The following is a 17,836-nucleotide window of genomic DNA, read 5'->3' as shown; positions in this document are numbered from 1 at the left end:
TTTGAAATTGCACTTTTATTATATAATAAATTTACAGATCTAAGTAATTTGTTTCTGTACTTTGAACCGTTTATTTGATCTGTATGTGTGTGCCTGTGCTAACACCAAGATATTTTAATTGCTATAGCCTATTAATTGGTAAGGTGAATCCTGCCTTATACAGGCATACCTTATTTTATTGTGCTTCACAGATACAGTAATTGAAGGTTTGTGGACACCCTGCATTGATCAAGTCTGTCAGCACCATTTCCCAACAGCATTCGGTCACTTGTGTCTGTCACATTTTGAGAATTCTCACTTTATTTCAAACTCTTTCATTATTGTTACCACCTTTTTTTAAAACAGTGATCACTGATCCTTGATTTACTATTTCAGAAAGATTGTGACTTGTTGAAGTCTCAGTTGATGCTTTGCATTTTTTAGCAATGAAGTATTTTAAAATTAAAGAACATTTTTTTAAAAAAGATACAATGCTATTGAACACTTACTAGATTATAGTATAGTATAAATATAACTATTATAGGCTTCCACAAACCAAAACATTCGTGACTTTCTTTATTGCTATATTTCCTTTATTGCAGTAGTTTGAAAGTGAACCTGCAACATCTCTGAAATATGCCTCTGATTGTTTTTCAAAGTTTTCTTGGCTGTTTTTGTGAATCATTTTTCCCTCATGAGAATCATCTAACTTTATAAAAATTCTGTTAGAGGTTTCATAATTATTATATTTAATTTGTAGATTAATAACTGACATCTTTATGGTAAACTAGCTTTCATTATTTACAAGACATGCCAAAAGTACAGCAACTCAATTCCTTTCTTTAAGGCATTCCAAACCAGTAAAGTTTTTGCTTAATAACCCATATAGCTCAATGATTTGGCCTTCATAAATATGAACTTTTCATATATTTCTTGTATTTTGTAATATTATTACTGTCATCACCACAACATTTATATTTCTTATCCCCTTTGTTAAACTCATATATATTTATTTTGATATCCTGTTGGTATAGACTTAAGCATATTTCTTTCTCCTTTATGATTTCTATTATGCCCTTCAGGTTCTTTGTTACTGCCTTCCAAAATTACCCTTGCCCACATTCTCCTCCTTATACTCTTCAGTTCCATTTCAAAGTTTGGTATGTGAGCATAATTACTCTTATCCCTCTTACACAGATCTTTTCTTAGTCCGTTGGATGAGTCTCAAAGAATTAGTTTAAGGTTTTAGCTTGGGTTGTACCCCCTGGCACAACAGCTGTTAGTTCCTGCTACAAGTTCTACCTGGCTCAGAAAAGCATAAGATATCTACGAGCAGGGTATTATAATTTTTACTTGATCAGTTGAACATTTTAAGATGATATTAATTGCTTAGGTGAAGATTGGACATTATTGGAATAAATTTAAACTAGAATTAAATAATTTATTTGTGCATATATTATAAATTATATTCTCTGTTGTTTCCACTGAATTTAGCCGAGTCTTTTGTAGATCTTTGCCTTTCCTTTTACTCTGCATATTTTCCCAGAATATTAAATGATCTCTTGACCTCTGGTGTCTATTTTTCCTGTTAATAATTAGGTCTTTCTTGCTTCTGCCAGGTGAGTGCAGTATGATGAAGACAGTTTAAATTTTCTCTGTAAGCTTGCTTAGGTGCTCAGTCATGTCTGACTCTGTGACCCTTTGTTGCCCACCAGGCTCCTCTGTCCTTGGGAATTTTCAGGCAAAAAGATTGCCTTTTAAAACAAACTAGAACTATGATCTTTTCCACTTAATAGAATAATATAGACTCATCATTAGAAAAAAAAAAATAGAGCAACCAGTCTTCATGTTATAAATATACAAAAATGAAATTGAGATGCAGAGAGGTTAAATGATTTGTTCATAGACACAACAATAAGTAGGAAAATCAGAGTTAGAAATAATATCTTATAATATCCATTTCCAGGATACCTCATTTTCTTTCAGGAAATTTATACAAAAAATAAATAGAATTGATCGTATACTCTAATAATAATTGATAATATCACAGCTCTCATGGTTTATCCTTTGAGCTCAGAATTTAGATTGACACTTAAGAAACTTAGAAATGTAAACAGGTCAGTTAACAAAAGGCTTCCCTGGTGGCTCAGAGGATAAAGCGTCTGCCTGCAATGCAGGAGACTGGGGATCCATCCCTGGGTCGGGAAGATCTCCTGGAGAAGGAAATGGCAACCCACTCCAGTATTCTTGCCTGGAGAATCCCATTGACAGAGGAGCCCGGTGGGCTACAGTCCACGGGGTCGCAAAGAGTTGGACATGACTGAGCGACTTCACACATACACAGTTAACAAAAGAAATGGATAGATAGCAAGGCAAGTTCATGGAGCAAATTAAATTTCCAAGTTTCTCAAAAATAAGTACAATAGCAAAATAAAATTCCCATTTATTTACTAATCATTGCATATTAGTTATTTCTACATGTATACTTAACTTCCTAGTGTTATGATACATGGTCAACTAAAATATGATTATTAATATTTGACAGTTTTTGCTTTTTGATTTTGCTAATAATGCTGCAATGAATATTTGTGTACAAGTATCTATTTGAGTCTTTGTTTTCAATTATTTTGTGGATGTACCCATAAGTGGAATTGCTGGACCATATGTTAATTCTGAGTTTCATTTTTTTAGAAACTGCCGTGCTGTTTTCCACAGCAACTGCATTTTACATTCTTACTAGCAGTGCACAAGAGTTCTTATTTCTCCATATTCTACCAATACTTATTATTATTTTTTTGGTAACTATCCTCATGAGTATGAGGGTTTCCCTGGTGACAACTCTAGGTTTGATCCTTTGGTTGGGAAGATCCTCTGGAGAAGGTAATGGCAACCCACTCTGGTATTCTTGCCTTGTGAATTCAGTGGGCATTGAAACCTGGCAGGCTACAGTCCATGGGGTTGCAAAGAATTGCTTGCCACTGAGCGACTTAATATTTTCACTAATGGTTATGACCTGTTAGAGTGCGTGAAGAAACTATGGACTGAGGTTCATAATATTGTACAGGAAGTGGTGATCAAAACCATCTCCAAGAAAAAGAAATGCAAAAAGGCAAAATGGTTGTCTGAGGAGGCCTTACAAATAGCTGAGAAAAGAAGAGAAGCAAAATGCAAATGAGAGAGGGAAAGATATACCCATTTGAAGGCAGAGTTCCAAATATCAAGTAGAGATAAGAAAGCCTTCTTACGTGAACAGTGCAAAGAAATAGAGAAAGCAATAGAATGGGAAAGACTAGAGATCTCTTCAAGAAAATTAGAGATCCCAAGGAAACATTTCATGCAAATGATGGGCACAATAAAGGACAGAAACGGTATAGACCTAACAGAAGCAGAGGATATTAAGAAGAGGTGACAAGAACACACAGAACTATACAAAAAAGATTTTAATGACTTTGGATAACTACAATGATGTGATCACTCACCTAGAGCCAGACACCCTGGAGTGTGAAGTCAAGTGGGCCTTAGGAAGCATCATTACAAAGAAAGCTAGTGGAAGTGATGGAATTCCAGCTGAGCTATTTCAAATCTTGAAAGTTGATGCCGTTAAAGTGATGCATTCAGTATGCCAGCAAATTTGGAAAACTCAGCAGTGGCCACAGAACTGGCAAAGGTCAGTTTTCATTCCAATCCCAAAGAAAGGCAATGCCAAAGAATGCTCAAACTTCCGCACAATTGCACTCATTTCACATGCCAGCAAGGTAATGCTCAAAGTCCTTCAAGCTAGGCTTCAACAATACATAAACTGAGAACTTCCAAGTGTGTAAGCTGGAATTAAAAAAGGCAGAGGAACCAGAGATCAAATTTCCAACATCTGTTGGATCATAGAAAAAGCAAGAAAGTTCCAGAAAAATGTCTACTTCTGCTTCATTGGCTATGCTAAAGCCATTGATTGTGTGGATCACAACAGAGAGAGGAATACCAAACCACCTTACCTGCCTCCTGAGAAACCTGTTATGCAGATCAAGAAGCAACAGTTAGAACTGGACATGGAATAGCAAACTGGTTCAAAATTGGGAAAGTGAAGTGGCTCAGTTGTGTCCAACTCTTTGCAACCCCATGGACTGTATCCTGCCAGGCTCCTCCATCCATGGGATTTTCCAGGCAAGAATACTGGAGTGGGTTGCCATTTACTTCTCCAGAGAATCTTCCTGACCCAGGGATTGAACCTGGGTCTCCCACGCTGCAGGCAGATTCTTTGCTGTCTGAGCCACCAGGGAAGCCCGATACATCAAGGCTGTATATTGTCACCCTGCTTATTTAACTTATATGCAGAGTACATCATGTGAAATGCTGGGCTGAAGGAAGCACAATCTGGAATCAAGATTGCCAGGAGAAATATCAATAACCTCAGATATGCAGATGACACCACCCTAATGGCAGAAAGTGAGGAGGAACTAAGGATCTTCTTGATGAAGGTGAAAGAGGAGAGTGGAAAAAGCTAGCTTAAAACTCAACATTCAAAAAACAAAGATTTTGGCATCCAGTCCTATCACTGCATGGCAAATAGATGGGAAACAATGGAAATAATGACAGACTTTGTTTTCTTGGGCTTCAAAATCACTGCATACAATAACTATAGCCATGAAATTAAAAGACACTTGCTCCTTGAAAAAAAAACTATGACAAAACCTAGATAGTGTATTAAAAAGCAGAGACATCACTTTGCCAAGAAAAGTCTGTCTAGTCAAAGCTATGGTTTTTTCAGTAGTCATGTAAAGATGTGAGAGTTGGATCATAAGGAAGGCTGAGCGTTAAAGAATCGATGCTTTCAAACTGTGGTGTTGGAGAAGACTCTTGAGAGTCACTTGGACTGCAAGGAGATCAAACCAGTTAATCCTAAAGAAAATCCACTCTGAATATTCATTTGAAGGACTGATGCTGAAGTTGAAGCCCTAGTATTTTGGCCACCTGGCACAAAGTTTCAACTCACTGGAAAAGGCACTGATGCTGGGAACGATTGAAAGCAGGAGGAGATGGGGTCAACAGAAGATGAGTTGGTTGGATGGGATCACCAACTCAATGGACATGAGTTTGAGCAAATGTGGGAGATAGTGAAGGACAGGGAAGCCTTGCATGCTGCAGTCCATAGAGTCGCAGAGTCAGACACGACTTAGCGACTAAACAACATATCCTTAAAGTATATATACTTTAGAAGTTTTTAAAAATTTATTTTGTGTTTTGACTAATTTACAATAAGATTTTATCATACAATTTAAAATTCTTTAAATCAGTCAAATCTACTGCACAGTTTAAAATTGCACAGTTCATGGATTATAGTTTTAATCTATCTAATTTGTACTATTTTTGCCTAATACTTCTGTTCATTAGAGGAATTATATAGTTTCATTTCCTTGTAATATAGCTACATTTTCTAATACTTCTAATATTTCAGGTTTTCCTGAGTACCCTTTTCATTGCCCTTTTTTTTTCTTGCATTATATGGATTTGGTTAAAAGTATTCAAAATGTGGTTATTGATCTTAGTGATTTCCAGAGTAAATAGATTTCAGAGGTGCTTAATTATACTTTGTTGGTATATTCTTTTTTGTAGATATATTTCTGAGCAGGGTATTTACATTGGTAATGAATGGTATTAATTTGGGAAAATAATGAACCTTTTTTAGAAAATATGTTCATGAAATAAAACCCTTTGTATTATGAATCATCTTTATGTTGTTAGTAAGTAGATTTTTTTTCATAAAACCGTGTATCTATTGAAAATTAAACATTAGCGTGAAGTTTTGCATCAATTATTGGTGGTTATGTTGTATCTTAAAACAGTTGGACATGACTTAGTGGCTGAACAGCAACATCAAAATTATGATGGTGATTATATTACATTAAGTGAAAGAATTGAATTTGAATACTGTATATTCAGCTGGCTTGAGTCAATTGTATATATTAATTTACTTTCAAAAAAGAAATCTACATAGGATGGCTTAATATTTTGCAAAATTTAAAAAAGCTAAATTGTCACAATCATTGATGGCTGTTACATTCATTGGTATAAACTACAATGTGTACATGAAATTTAGAAATCTGTTAGTAGTAGTAGTGTTAGTCGCTCAGTCGTGTCCAACTCTTTGTGATCGCATGAACTGTAGCCCGCCAGGCTCCTCCGTCCATAGAATTTTCCAGGCAAGAATACTAGAGTGGGCTGCTATTTCCTCCTCCAGAGGATCTTCCCAACCCATGGATGGAATACGCATCTCTATATCTCCTGCATTGGTAGACAGGCTCGTTACCACTAGCGCCAGGCTTCTTTGGGTTGAGGATGAGACCATACTAATGTAAAAGAGTTAGGTTCTGTCCTGATTTTATTGCTGGCTTAATGTTTCTATTTTAACTATTCAGACTTTCTTCAATTCTGTGAATGGGATCCATGATTAAAACAATAATATTAAATGATCATACAAATCATTCCTATTTAAACTACTTTTGATTTGAAATTAGAGCAAAGAAACTTTTTGTTAATCTTGTGTTAATTGCACAGCCTTTCTTTATTCCACTAAGAATTTGATTGAGATATCTGTTTCTTTCTGATGGCATCCTTTAGGAATTGGCCTTCCAGAAGGGTTGATATAGCTCTGCATTTTTCCTCCTCATAATGACAAACTAGCCAGTGTACATTTATAGAGAGCAGAACAGTTCTTGTTACTGGGGGCCTTCTGTGACTGAGAGCCTATAGACTGCCATAAAGTGCAGCCTTTTGTGAACTGTCTAGTGAGACTCTGCCAAAATCTCAGCAGACAGAACTAATTGTGGAGAAAAAGGATTTTTTGTGCCCTCTTTCTTTCTGTTCTTTTTGTTTTATAAGACTGATACTGTTAAAGTAGCTGGTTTATGTAAGATTTGTCTGCCTCTCTTTTCTCGTTGCATGGATCATTTTTTAACTTAAAGTCTCGCACTGCAGGTCGTTGAGCACTTCCACATGGAGGCTGGCACAGGACCAAACTCGAGACACGCAGCTCATAACAGTTGATGAAAAATTGGTAAGAATTTTCTGCTATACACTGCTAGGATTCTGCCTTCAGGGTTATTTTTGTACAACAGATTTTTCAGTATGGTGGTCAGGGTTCTTCTAGGATAGTGATTTCTTGACTGTATATAAATTTTAAGATAAAAAGATAATTTGTGTTAAGCATTTTACACAAATATTGTCATACACAAACATCAAATTAAAATTACAAAAGGCTTCCATTTTTGTGATGTTTATAAGTAGACACCAGAATTTTTTTTTTGGTTTTGTAATGAATATACTATTTGTGATTTTCTCAGTTAAATTGTAAGACACACTAGTACCATCTAAAATTAAGTATACTGGGTTTTTCTGGAATCAATGATTGTTACTGTTACTGTGCATATATATGTGTGTATATACTCATACACATCCTATTTCTGCATTATGTGTGAGTGATTACAACTACCAACAAATGAATAATGTTCTTCTGTTGATCAGTAGCAGATTGAATTTTGGTACTCACATAAAATTTTTCTGTGTTACTTCAGATGCAACTTGTTATTATGTTTCTGTCGTACAACAGTATACATTTTGTAAAAAGTTTCTAAGACGTCTAGTAAAAACATGCAATTGTATAGACATACTTTTCATTCTATATTTGGTTTACAATGATCAGATACATGGGTATGTTTCTTTGCTACTCTCCTTCCGATTGTACATTCTTTTGCAACTTCATTTTGAACCTGTAAACATAATTTAAATAATAGGTCATATTTAAGTTTCTATTTGCACCTTAAAGATATAAACAGATAAAAAAAATAGAGAAGTAAATGGACAGTTTGGAAGTCTGCTTATGCTTAAGACTGGTTGGTTTTGTCTTTAAATTCTCTCTTAGATCTCTGTACTGACCTTGCCATCATCCTAGTTAAGGGTGGATTGCTGTGGTGTTTCTTAATTGATCTCCATAGATACTTTAATCTTCTTCTAATTCATTTTCCACAGGATGACCAGAATAGTCTTTTTAAAATGCTGGTTGTATCATCCTCTTGTCTAAAATCCTTTGGTGTTTCTTACTGACCTGAGAGTAAACATTAAAATCCTATCATGGCCTTTGAAGTCTTTTGTGATTTAACTCCTGCATTTCTAAGTTTATCTTGTATCTCTGTCTTTTATATAACTGTGCTTCAGCCTCACCAAGCCTGGCCCTTGCTGTTCTTTACTGCTTTAGGGCATTGAGATTTCAGTTAATTATGCCTAGCTGCTTTTTACCAATTCACTAGCCCTTCATTCAAGTACCATCTACCTATTCATCAAATGTTAATCAAATATCACTTGCTGGGAATTCTCTGATGGTCCAGTAGTAAAGACTTCAAGCTTCCACTGCAGGGGAGCCCCGGGTTCCATCCATAGTTTGGAGAACTAAGATCTTGCACACTGTGAGGCGTAGCAAAAAAACAAACAAAAACTCCCTAAATATCATTTGCTTAGTCAAGTATGAAAGCAATGAGGCAGATATGTGTGTGAGAGGAAGAGGATTTACACATGCCACGTGTTCATAAATTAATGAGGATACTATTATTTTACTTTTTCCATTGACTATCTCTTTTAAGCCTCAAGAGATTACTCTCTCATTCCGGTATTATGAGGTTTACTGTCTACAGTAAAGTTTCAAATTTTAGAGTTTGTCAGTAGCGTTTCTTACTAGTTCACAAAATGAGTAAGTCCAACAACAATCCGTTGCTCTAAAAAGGTGCTGTGAATCATACCAGAGATATACAAACTGCTTTGAGTTTTGTGTTTTTAATGATATTCCCTAAAGTCAGTTGTATACTCTTTTTAATGAGTTTTGTTCTTTTTAGATTTTCCCCAGCTTTGTTATGTTTTTCTTAAAGTATAGTGGTCAATATATTAGTATGATATTCCAGTTGAAATGAGTTGAAGTCTTATGTATAATTATTCATAGTTCTTGAATTGATACTTAATATGGAAAACTAAAACCCACAGGTAATTTTCAAACCAAAGTTTTACCCATTCATTTAAGTAATCGAATAGGTAATATAATGCCAGTAGGGGTTTTATGTCTTCTTGTTCCTACACACTGTTGAGTGGCAAACATGATAAGTGGCAAAATGATAAGACTAGGGTCTGAAGAGTACCTCCAGAAATACTGAGCAGTTGAAGTTGATTATGTTTGCATTTTGAACAAAAATGATTCTAAAAATATATATCATTAATGATAAAAAATATTTCAAAATGTGAAGTAAATCCTCATGAGTGTCTTAAAAGATGTAGAAACAGCATTTTAATGTCACTGATACATAAGGTAAACCCATTTATTAACTTAATATACCATTTTTATTATTCAACACTACTATTGTATTTGTATCTGAAATTAGATAGAAGCTAGAATCTTAATTCGGAGGAGGCAATGGCAACCCACTCCAGTACTCTTGCCTGGAAAATCCCATGGATGGAGGAGCCTGGTAGGCTGCAGTCCATGGGGTCGCTAAGAGTCGGATACGACTGAGCATCTTCACTTTCACTTTTCACTTTCATGCATTGGAGAAGGAAATGGCAACCCACTCCAGTGTTCTTGCCTGGAGAATCCCAGGGATGGGGGAGCCTCGTGGGCTGCCATCTATGAGGTCTCACAGAGTCAGACACGACTGAAGCGACTTAGCAGCAGCAGCAGAATCTTAATTGGAAGCTAAGGGAAATAGCCATTATTATGATTTCTGTTGAATATTGTTACATAATATATTTTAAAAATTAATATAGGTGATGCTGTCTAAAGCCCAGTGATTAAGCATACAAACTAAACTTAGTTGGGGATCAATTTCATTGGTTATTCTACTTTTAGAAAATGGATCTTAGGAATTTAAAACCAAAGGATAACTTCAGATGTTACCTAGTTTTGTTACTGCATCAGGTTTTTTTCATCTAAAAAATTATTTAACCTCTTATTCAAGAGAAATTTTATGTGAGAATTCAATTAATAATAAACGATGAAAGCTGAACTGTTAGAGGGTAAGGATTAAGTGCATGAGGGAAGAAGCCCTGTCTTTCCTCAAGACATCCCCCTCTGGGGACTTCATAGAGGGAGAGTTGGAAAGGTAATTTGGACAGAACAGCTGATTCTCATTTCTTTTGATGCTGCTCTTTATGTTACTGATCAGTCATAATTATTAGAAGGCTTTTTCTTATTGAGAAAAATAGTCTTTAAATCAAGATAGAATAATTGTATATTGAAATGCAGGGGGAAAAAAAACCATTCATGCCTGTGCCATACTTAAAAATTAACTCAAAGCCCTAGATGTAAACTCATAGTCCAAAATGTAAAACTGAAAATTGTTAAACTTTTAGAACAAAATGTAGGAGAAAATCTTCGTAACTTTGGATTGGATAAATATTTTTTAGCTATAACACTGGAGCATAATTCATTTTTTTTTTTTTAATTATAGTTAGACTTCCCTCACAAATAAAATTTTCAAAGAAATTTGAAAGACATTGTTAAAAGAATGGAAATACAAGCCATAGTTTGGGAGAAAATATTTACAAAACACGTTTCTAATAAAGGAATTGTATCCAGAAAATAAAAACCACTTTAAATAATAAGATATTAACTCAAAAACAAGCAGGCAGTACCCAGAAGATATTCAGATGGAATATAAACACATGAAAAGATGCTTAACATCATAGTGATTATAGAATTGCATATTAAAACTACAGTGAGATACCACTAGACACTTATTTGAATGGCTTTAAAAAATTGACCATACCAGGGCTTCCCTGGTGGTACAGTGGGTAAGAATCTGCCTGCCAGTGCCAGGGACATGGGTTTGGGCCCTGGTTTGGGAAGATTGTACATGTCCTGGAGCAACTAAGCTGGCGCACTACTACTGAGCCCGCTGTTCTAGAACCCGTACGCTGCAACTACTGAAGCCCGTGTGCCTAGAAGCTGTGCTTTGTGACTAGAGAAAGCCCACGGATTGCAAGGAAGACCTGGCACAAACAAAAATAAAATAAATAAGTTATTAAAAAAAAAATACTAACCATACCAAATGCTAGTGAGGATACAGAGCTGCTAGAACTCTTACAGGAGGAATCCAGAATGGTACAACCATTAGCTGTTTTGGAAAATAGTGTGGCAGTTTCTTATAAAGTGAAACATGTTTTTACCATATAATCCTGTAGTCTCACTTCTAAATATTTATCCAAGTGAAATGAAATCTATGTTTATACAAAATCCTGCATGTAAATGTTTTTAATAGCTTTATTAATAATTCCAAAAACAGGAAACAACTTGTCAGTCGATTTATACACACTGATTAGGAACCACCATGGATGAACCTCAAGTGCTTTATGCTGATAAGCCAGACCCAAAGACTTTGTACATCCTGTGTGATTTCATTTATTTGGCATTTGACATTTTAGAATAGGCAAAACTCTCAGGACAGAAAAACTGATCAGTGGTTTTCTGGGTTGGATGTAGGAGGAGGAGTTAACTATAAAGGGCATTAGAAAATTTTAGGAGGTGATCAGACTGTTCTGTAGTTTGACTCTGGTGTTCATTTTTTTGAGTCAGAACCAAGGTTGGATTTTACTGTTCATAAATTATTAATCAAATTTTTTAAACAGAAAAGATTATTTCCAAATTTGGTGCTAAGATACTTTTTTTAAAAATAACTTTATTTTTTTGGCTGTGCTGTGTCTTTGCTGCTGCACAGGCTTCTCTCTAGTTGCAGCGAGTGGGGGCTACTCTAGTTCCCTAGGGCACGTGGGCTTTAGTACTGTTGACGTTCCTGGTTCCTGTGCTGTAGAGCGCAGCTTCAATAGTTGTGGTCCACAGGCTTAGTTGCTCTGAGGCATGTGGGGTCCTCTGGGACCAGGCATCAAACTAGTGTCTCCTGCATTGGTAGGCAGTTTTGACCACTGAGCCACTAAGGAAGCCCCAAGCTACTTCTTTATAAATAATATCCAGTGGTTCAAGAGCTGGCCTAATAGTATACGGGGCTTGCCATTTTCTACATGATCACCTTCTGTATATTTGAAAACAGTTCTGTGGTCCGAAATCAACGGTTCTCAAACAATACTGGCTGGGGCTGAGGGAGCATGACTTTTGTAGAAGGCCTACAAAGTCAAACTATTTTCATAATTATACAAAGACTTAATTTGCCCTTTCACTGTGCTGACATGGACACTTGTTATAAAAACAACTGTGGCAAAACTGTTAGCATCTTAGCCTAAGTCAAGGCAGTGGCCCTGTGTATCCTTTCTTTGTACCCTTCACTTCCTTGCATTTGAGCCTTTAAAAAAAGGAGAAAAGCTAGTTTCACTTAATATCTTTGATAAAGCAGTGAAAATTATTAGTTTTTAAAAAAATCTCAATGTGCATATACTTTTTAAAATGTTCTATGTAGCAAAACAGAAGTATGCATAAAACTCTTCTGCATACAGAAGGACAGCTGTCTCAAGGAAAAGCACTTGTATGACAGAGTTGGTGTTGCAAACTGAATCTAGTCCTTTTTTTCATGGAAGAACTTTTATGTGAAAAAACAGACAACAGGCAAATTATGATTGTTCTGTTTTTGGTACATGGTAGCCAACCCATTTTTTAAAAAATAAACTTGTCATTTCCAGAAAGTGTTTTCTGTGATAAACTTTATTTCAAGTGAAAATGAGAATTTTTGTAGAACTTAGTCACTGATCTGAATGAGCTTGACAGCTTCCCCATACTTGAAGACTATTTTAATGGGATTGGTAGTGAAATTAATGAATGTGACTTTTAAAATATTGTGTAATGAAATATTTTAACATTTGGAAGATCTTCATACTTGTGTGAACCACTGTTTTCCGTATGACTTAACGTATGTTATAAAATCATGAATGGATATCAATTAAAGTGCAAGAGCAAACAATAGATTTAATGTGAGAATGAGAATATTAAGTTATTGCTCCCTTTTCTAATTACATATCTGTGTAATCAATTCTCTTCACATATTACAAGCAAAACAACTTGGCCAGTTTGAATGTAAGAACAGAAGTTAGAATGTCTTCTATAAAACTAGACATTAGAGATTTTCAAAAGTGCTGCTCTTCTCAATTTTTCAGTTTTTGAAAATGTATTTTTATGATATTATTTATGTTAGTATATAATCATTTTATTATTATTTTAAGCTGTCTATATCTAAGTTTTTCTCCAATTTAATTTCTTACATGATAAAATACCTATAGATATATGAGATTTTGTAAAATCTCATAGGAGTCCCAATCGTATTTGAGAGTGTAAAGGAATCCTAAACACCAAAATCTTAGAGACTTATTCTCCTAAGTCTTCTCTTTCCTGGCCTATATATCCCCAGGGCTTTGATTCATTTTGTGAGTTTCAGTTAATTCATCATCTTGATTACCTTCTAGTTTGACTGAATTTGTTTTAAAACATTATTGCCAGGATTTCTCATGATGCTCCAGATGTATGGTGCAGGATAAGGTGGGATTATTACCTCTGTTCCTTCTAATCTTAGCTGTCTAGTAAGGCAACTTAAAATTAGGTCCTCATACTTCTTCCTTATGTGGATTTCATGGAGAGGTGGAACCTCAGACACTTTTTTATTTGCACTGTCCTGTTTCATTTCTTTCATCTTAGGTATATGCTGCTTATTATTTAAAACTGTTACTAGGTTAGCTCAAAGGGCATGTCACCAAGTAAATTTCTTTTTTTTACTGTTACTTCTGACAGGCTAAATTTAATGTGTGTAACAAGTAAAAATAATTGAAGGAATTTTTATAGTGTTTTGTGGACATCAATACCATACGAAGAAAAATTGTTTTATTCTGGGCATCAGTTGTATATTGATAACTTGTATCCTGTCCTTTTCTTTTTTAAGGTATAGAATGTAGAGGGGTAAAGTCCACTTGGCATTTTCTAGTGTAATGAATTCTTTTCTGTCATTTTAGAACTATACACAATGTTGACATTGTTAGAAAACAGATCTCCAGAGAATAAAGTTGTAGTCATTCCTGGATTACTGCTAATAATGAATTTTATATTCTGCACATGGCAAATTTTTAATCATTCTTAAAATCTTCTCTGTTGTATATAAACTGCTAACTATCCTTTTCATTTACTCTTGCAACTAATAAAATGTTAAAAGAGTAGATGACAGTGTCTTAAAATAATCTTGTTGATATATGTAGAAGCACAGTGTTTAAAAAGAAAAAACTTTTTGGGGTTGTACCATTATTATTTCCAAATATGTCCTACAGATAATAAGGAAAGCTTACAAATGGTTGTTTGGTAGGCCCTTGTGCTTCTGTTGCAGGAATTGCTGTACCATGGAGGTTGGGTGAAGAATGTCTTTGTCTTTGTGCTTTATTAAGAGAGTAACTTTTTTTCTTCATGCTACCCCACCCCAATCTCCTTTCAGTACATTTGATGAATACCCAAGTCCAGTGAACACATTGTCTTTTTATATTCACTTGTATTATACAAAAGAGAGAAGTTAAATTTTCAGTACTCTTTGAAGATTTTGAGTAAAGGCTTCCCACAAAACAAAGCATAAAAATTAGACCTGCATAGGTGTATTTTTTATTTGCTTTTTAAGCATTTGTATTAAGTATTTTTAAAATACTGATTCCTTGTTTTTCACAATTACCTATTTAAGTGTCACCTGCTATAGTTAATATTTTACACAAAAGATAAAAAAACTACTATGATAAAATACAAGAATTATTTGTTTATTCATAAAAATAATGTGAAACAAGTCTCAATGGTTTGACATTAGCATATTACTTCCATAAAATTATTATATGCCATCTTTAATTCCTTCATTTATTTATTTAATATATACTTACTGAGCCCTTAAGTGTGCCAGGCACTAGCCTTCAGTGTTTATATTGATACTTTCAGTGGTTTGTTTTCATTTAGGTACTTATTTTCTCTAAAAACTATTAAGCACCACCTGTTTTATATCTTATGAAGGTGTTATGCTTAGTAATACATGCATTCTCAACATACATGCATGTGAGAAAGGAAACTTTCTCTTTTGCAATCTGTGAATCTCAAATCTGTGACTTGGGTTGTGAACGATAGCTTTAATTTCTAAGTTTTTTTTGAAAAATTATTTGATAGTATATAGTATTAATCTAAAATCCTAATATTTTGGACATTTTAAGTAGTCTGTGTTAATATCTTGATTTAAAAGTTAGGTGTGTGTGTAAAATAGAGTCAGTAATTTGAATGTTGCCTATTTGTGTTTTACTGTTTGACAATTACTTCCAAATAGCAATAACACAGTAATTAAAGCTTTGTGACTTGTTGATACTTACAATAAGTAATTGCTATTTGATTAAGCACATGTTATTAACACATTCAGCCAACCGGGTGATAATATTGCTATTTTAGAATGTCTGCAAGCAACAAGTTATTTAATAGAAATTTATTGTCACTTAATAGGTTTTAAATTTCTTCCTTGCTTGAATTTGCTCTAACAACTTTATAAAAATGAATGATTTCTGCAAGTCTTCAAAATAAAATCATATTTGCAACACCTGTATTTTATGCTATTTTTGCCTCCCACAATACTAAAAGTTTATAGATGAAAACTTTTTGTAAGTCTGCAAACTTGAATTAAAAATTGGTCATTATGAGGTGACCTGCACAAAAAGATAAACCTAAGTTAAAGGCTTGCATTTGCTTTGACTGCTTGCTTTTTTTTTTTCTTTTTAAAGGGGTCAGTTTTCTTTTGGTGAGATTACTTTCTTTTGGTGTATGGCAGCGCTATCTCTGCTAGATTATTAGAAGGAGTAGTGTCTGCAATTGGGGTTATACAGCCTTCTAGCATCTCAAGTGTCTGTTTTGTCTGGACTTTGCTCATGCAGCATTCTTGTGCAAAAATTTCAAGGCTTTAGTCTGGAGCATTGGGTCAAAGGATATGTCTCTTTGAAGGGTAGACAGGAGTTTTTTATGTTTTATTCACTAAGTAGTATTTCATTTTACATCAAAGAATAGCAGCCTTTGAGAACCTTTCATGGTGGCAGTTTAGCATGAAAGTTTTTTTCTTAAAGACTCACTAAATATGGAATAATGTTTTTTACTTTGCAGTTGCTTATTTATATTCTTATATTTGGATGAGACTATTAAAAAGAGAGGTGTTGACTAAATGTACATGTTAGGTTGCAGTATAGTTTTAGGTTTTAGAAACAGCATAGTTTTTTTTTTTAACTATGTATTATTGCTCCCTGTTGATTTTACATTACCCATAAACTACTGAAAAAAATTGGTGAGTAGCTGTTAAAATTATATAAAATTGTAGCAATACGATTGCTTAAAATTGTAAAGAAGTAATGACATAATTTTGGTAGTGTAAATTTTATACTGAAATGGCCGTTCTTTAATTGGCCTTTTTTCAAGTACTTGGTGGGGGCAGGGTACAGGAGGCAGTGTGTTGATTTTGGAAAACAAAAAATCCAAGTAATGAAAAATGTTAAGACTTAGTATAGCTAGAAATAAATGTTCTTCTTTCTATACTTTTGGTATAGGTTAATCAGTAAATGTATTATGTACCAGTAGCATTAATCACATGGTTAGTGATTGCTTATGTTTAGAAGATCATTCAATTGCATATAATATTCCTATTATATGATGTAATATACCTCAGCATATGAACTAATATTAACATAGCTTATTTTATGTTTATGGCAAAAACATGCTCTTAAGTTACTGAATTCCATTAAATTAATAGCATTAATTTATCATTTAAATAGAAATATTTCTCCTCTTATTAATGACATGTCATTTGTTTTAACACAACTTCAGTTAACTCTTACATATAACACTGATTAAAACAAGTCAAATCAATTTTCATATAGTTATTTTAAATAAAAGTGATAAATATAGAGCAGCATGTTCTAAAATATACTCCCAATTAAAATAAATTATTTTCACATACAGTCAAACTATATAAAAACTTATACTAAATACAGAGAAAATGAATGTTGTAGTAGTTTTAATACACAGACAAGAACTATTTAAACTTAAAATAGAGAATGATCTTTATTAAAATTGTTTAAGGAACAAAAGGTCTTTCCTCTACAGTATTCAGCCATCTCTATTTGTGATTCTTCGGCAATTAAAGCAGATTTATTTTCCTCTTTGTTCCTACTTGCAGTACTTGAACAATGCTAGAGAATTGAACTGACTGGAATGTTTTATCTTTCAAAAGCTTTAAAGTTCTATGTACCAATTAGCAAAATACAGTAAAGGTTTAAACTGTTAATAGCCACAACATCTTTAATGCATAGATCTGTAGTATGTTAGCGCTGTATAACAGTTCTTCATTGTATGTCTCTTTTAAGGAGAGTAACTGTGTCAGTTCTTTTCTTGCTTTGCTACCTGCTGTGTATGGAAATTGTGTCTAGTACTTGACACTTGCTTTCAAGAATTTAAAATTCTTGCATGTAATTATGTAGGCACTTTGGCTCTCAATAAAGTAGAATTGATAATATTTTATTTGTTTAGATTTTATATCAGGTTTTTTGGTCATATTTTAGAGATTATTTCAGGTCATATTTTAGAGATTTACCTATAAAAATACATTATCTTTTTAATGAAATCAAAGTACATAAGCTGCATATTATCTCCTTGGAAATTGGTTGTCTAACTTTGTTTAACTGAATATAATTATAAACTAATCATAAAGGTTTATATCAGTATGTAGATATATAATGCTTCATTTTATACTGTATTTGAATGTAGGTGGGATTTTGTTGTTGTTTCTTTGGTAGTAGAAAGAGGATAATTTTGTTTTTAGAGTTATAAGGCTTTTTTTGATTGGCCAGC

The 17,836-nt window shown here is 33.9% G+C and overlaps 1 protein-coding gene across 2 annotated transcripts in view; it reads left to right on the top strand.

Moving 5' to 3' along the window:
• Positions 1-17,836, top strand: part of NDUFS4 (NADH:ubiquinone oxidoreductase subunit S4) — a 111,853-nt gene that overhangs the window by 50,661 nt on the left and 43,356 nt on the right. For both annotated transcript variants that reach the window (XM_068990729.1, XM_068990730.1), the window contains exon 2: positions 6,949-7,027. In XM_068990729.1, coding sequence (XP_068846830.1) covers positions 6,949-7,027 — 79 coding nt within the window. The remainder of the gene's footprint in view (positions 1-6,948; positions 7,028-17,836) is intronic.

This window comes from Capricornis sumatraensis, chromosome 18 (assembly GCF_032405125.1).
Source record: "Capricornis sumatraensis isolate serow.1 chromosome 18, serow.2, whole genome shotgun sequence".
Classification (NCBI taxonomy): Eukaryota; Metazoa; Chordata; class Mammalia; order Artiodactyla; family Bovidae; genus Capricornis; species Capricornis sumatraensis.
The sequence above is the reverse complement of the archived record's forward strand: the minus strand, read 5'-3'. Positions and strand labels throughout refer to the sequence as shown.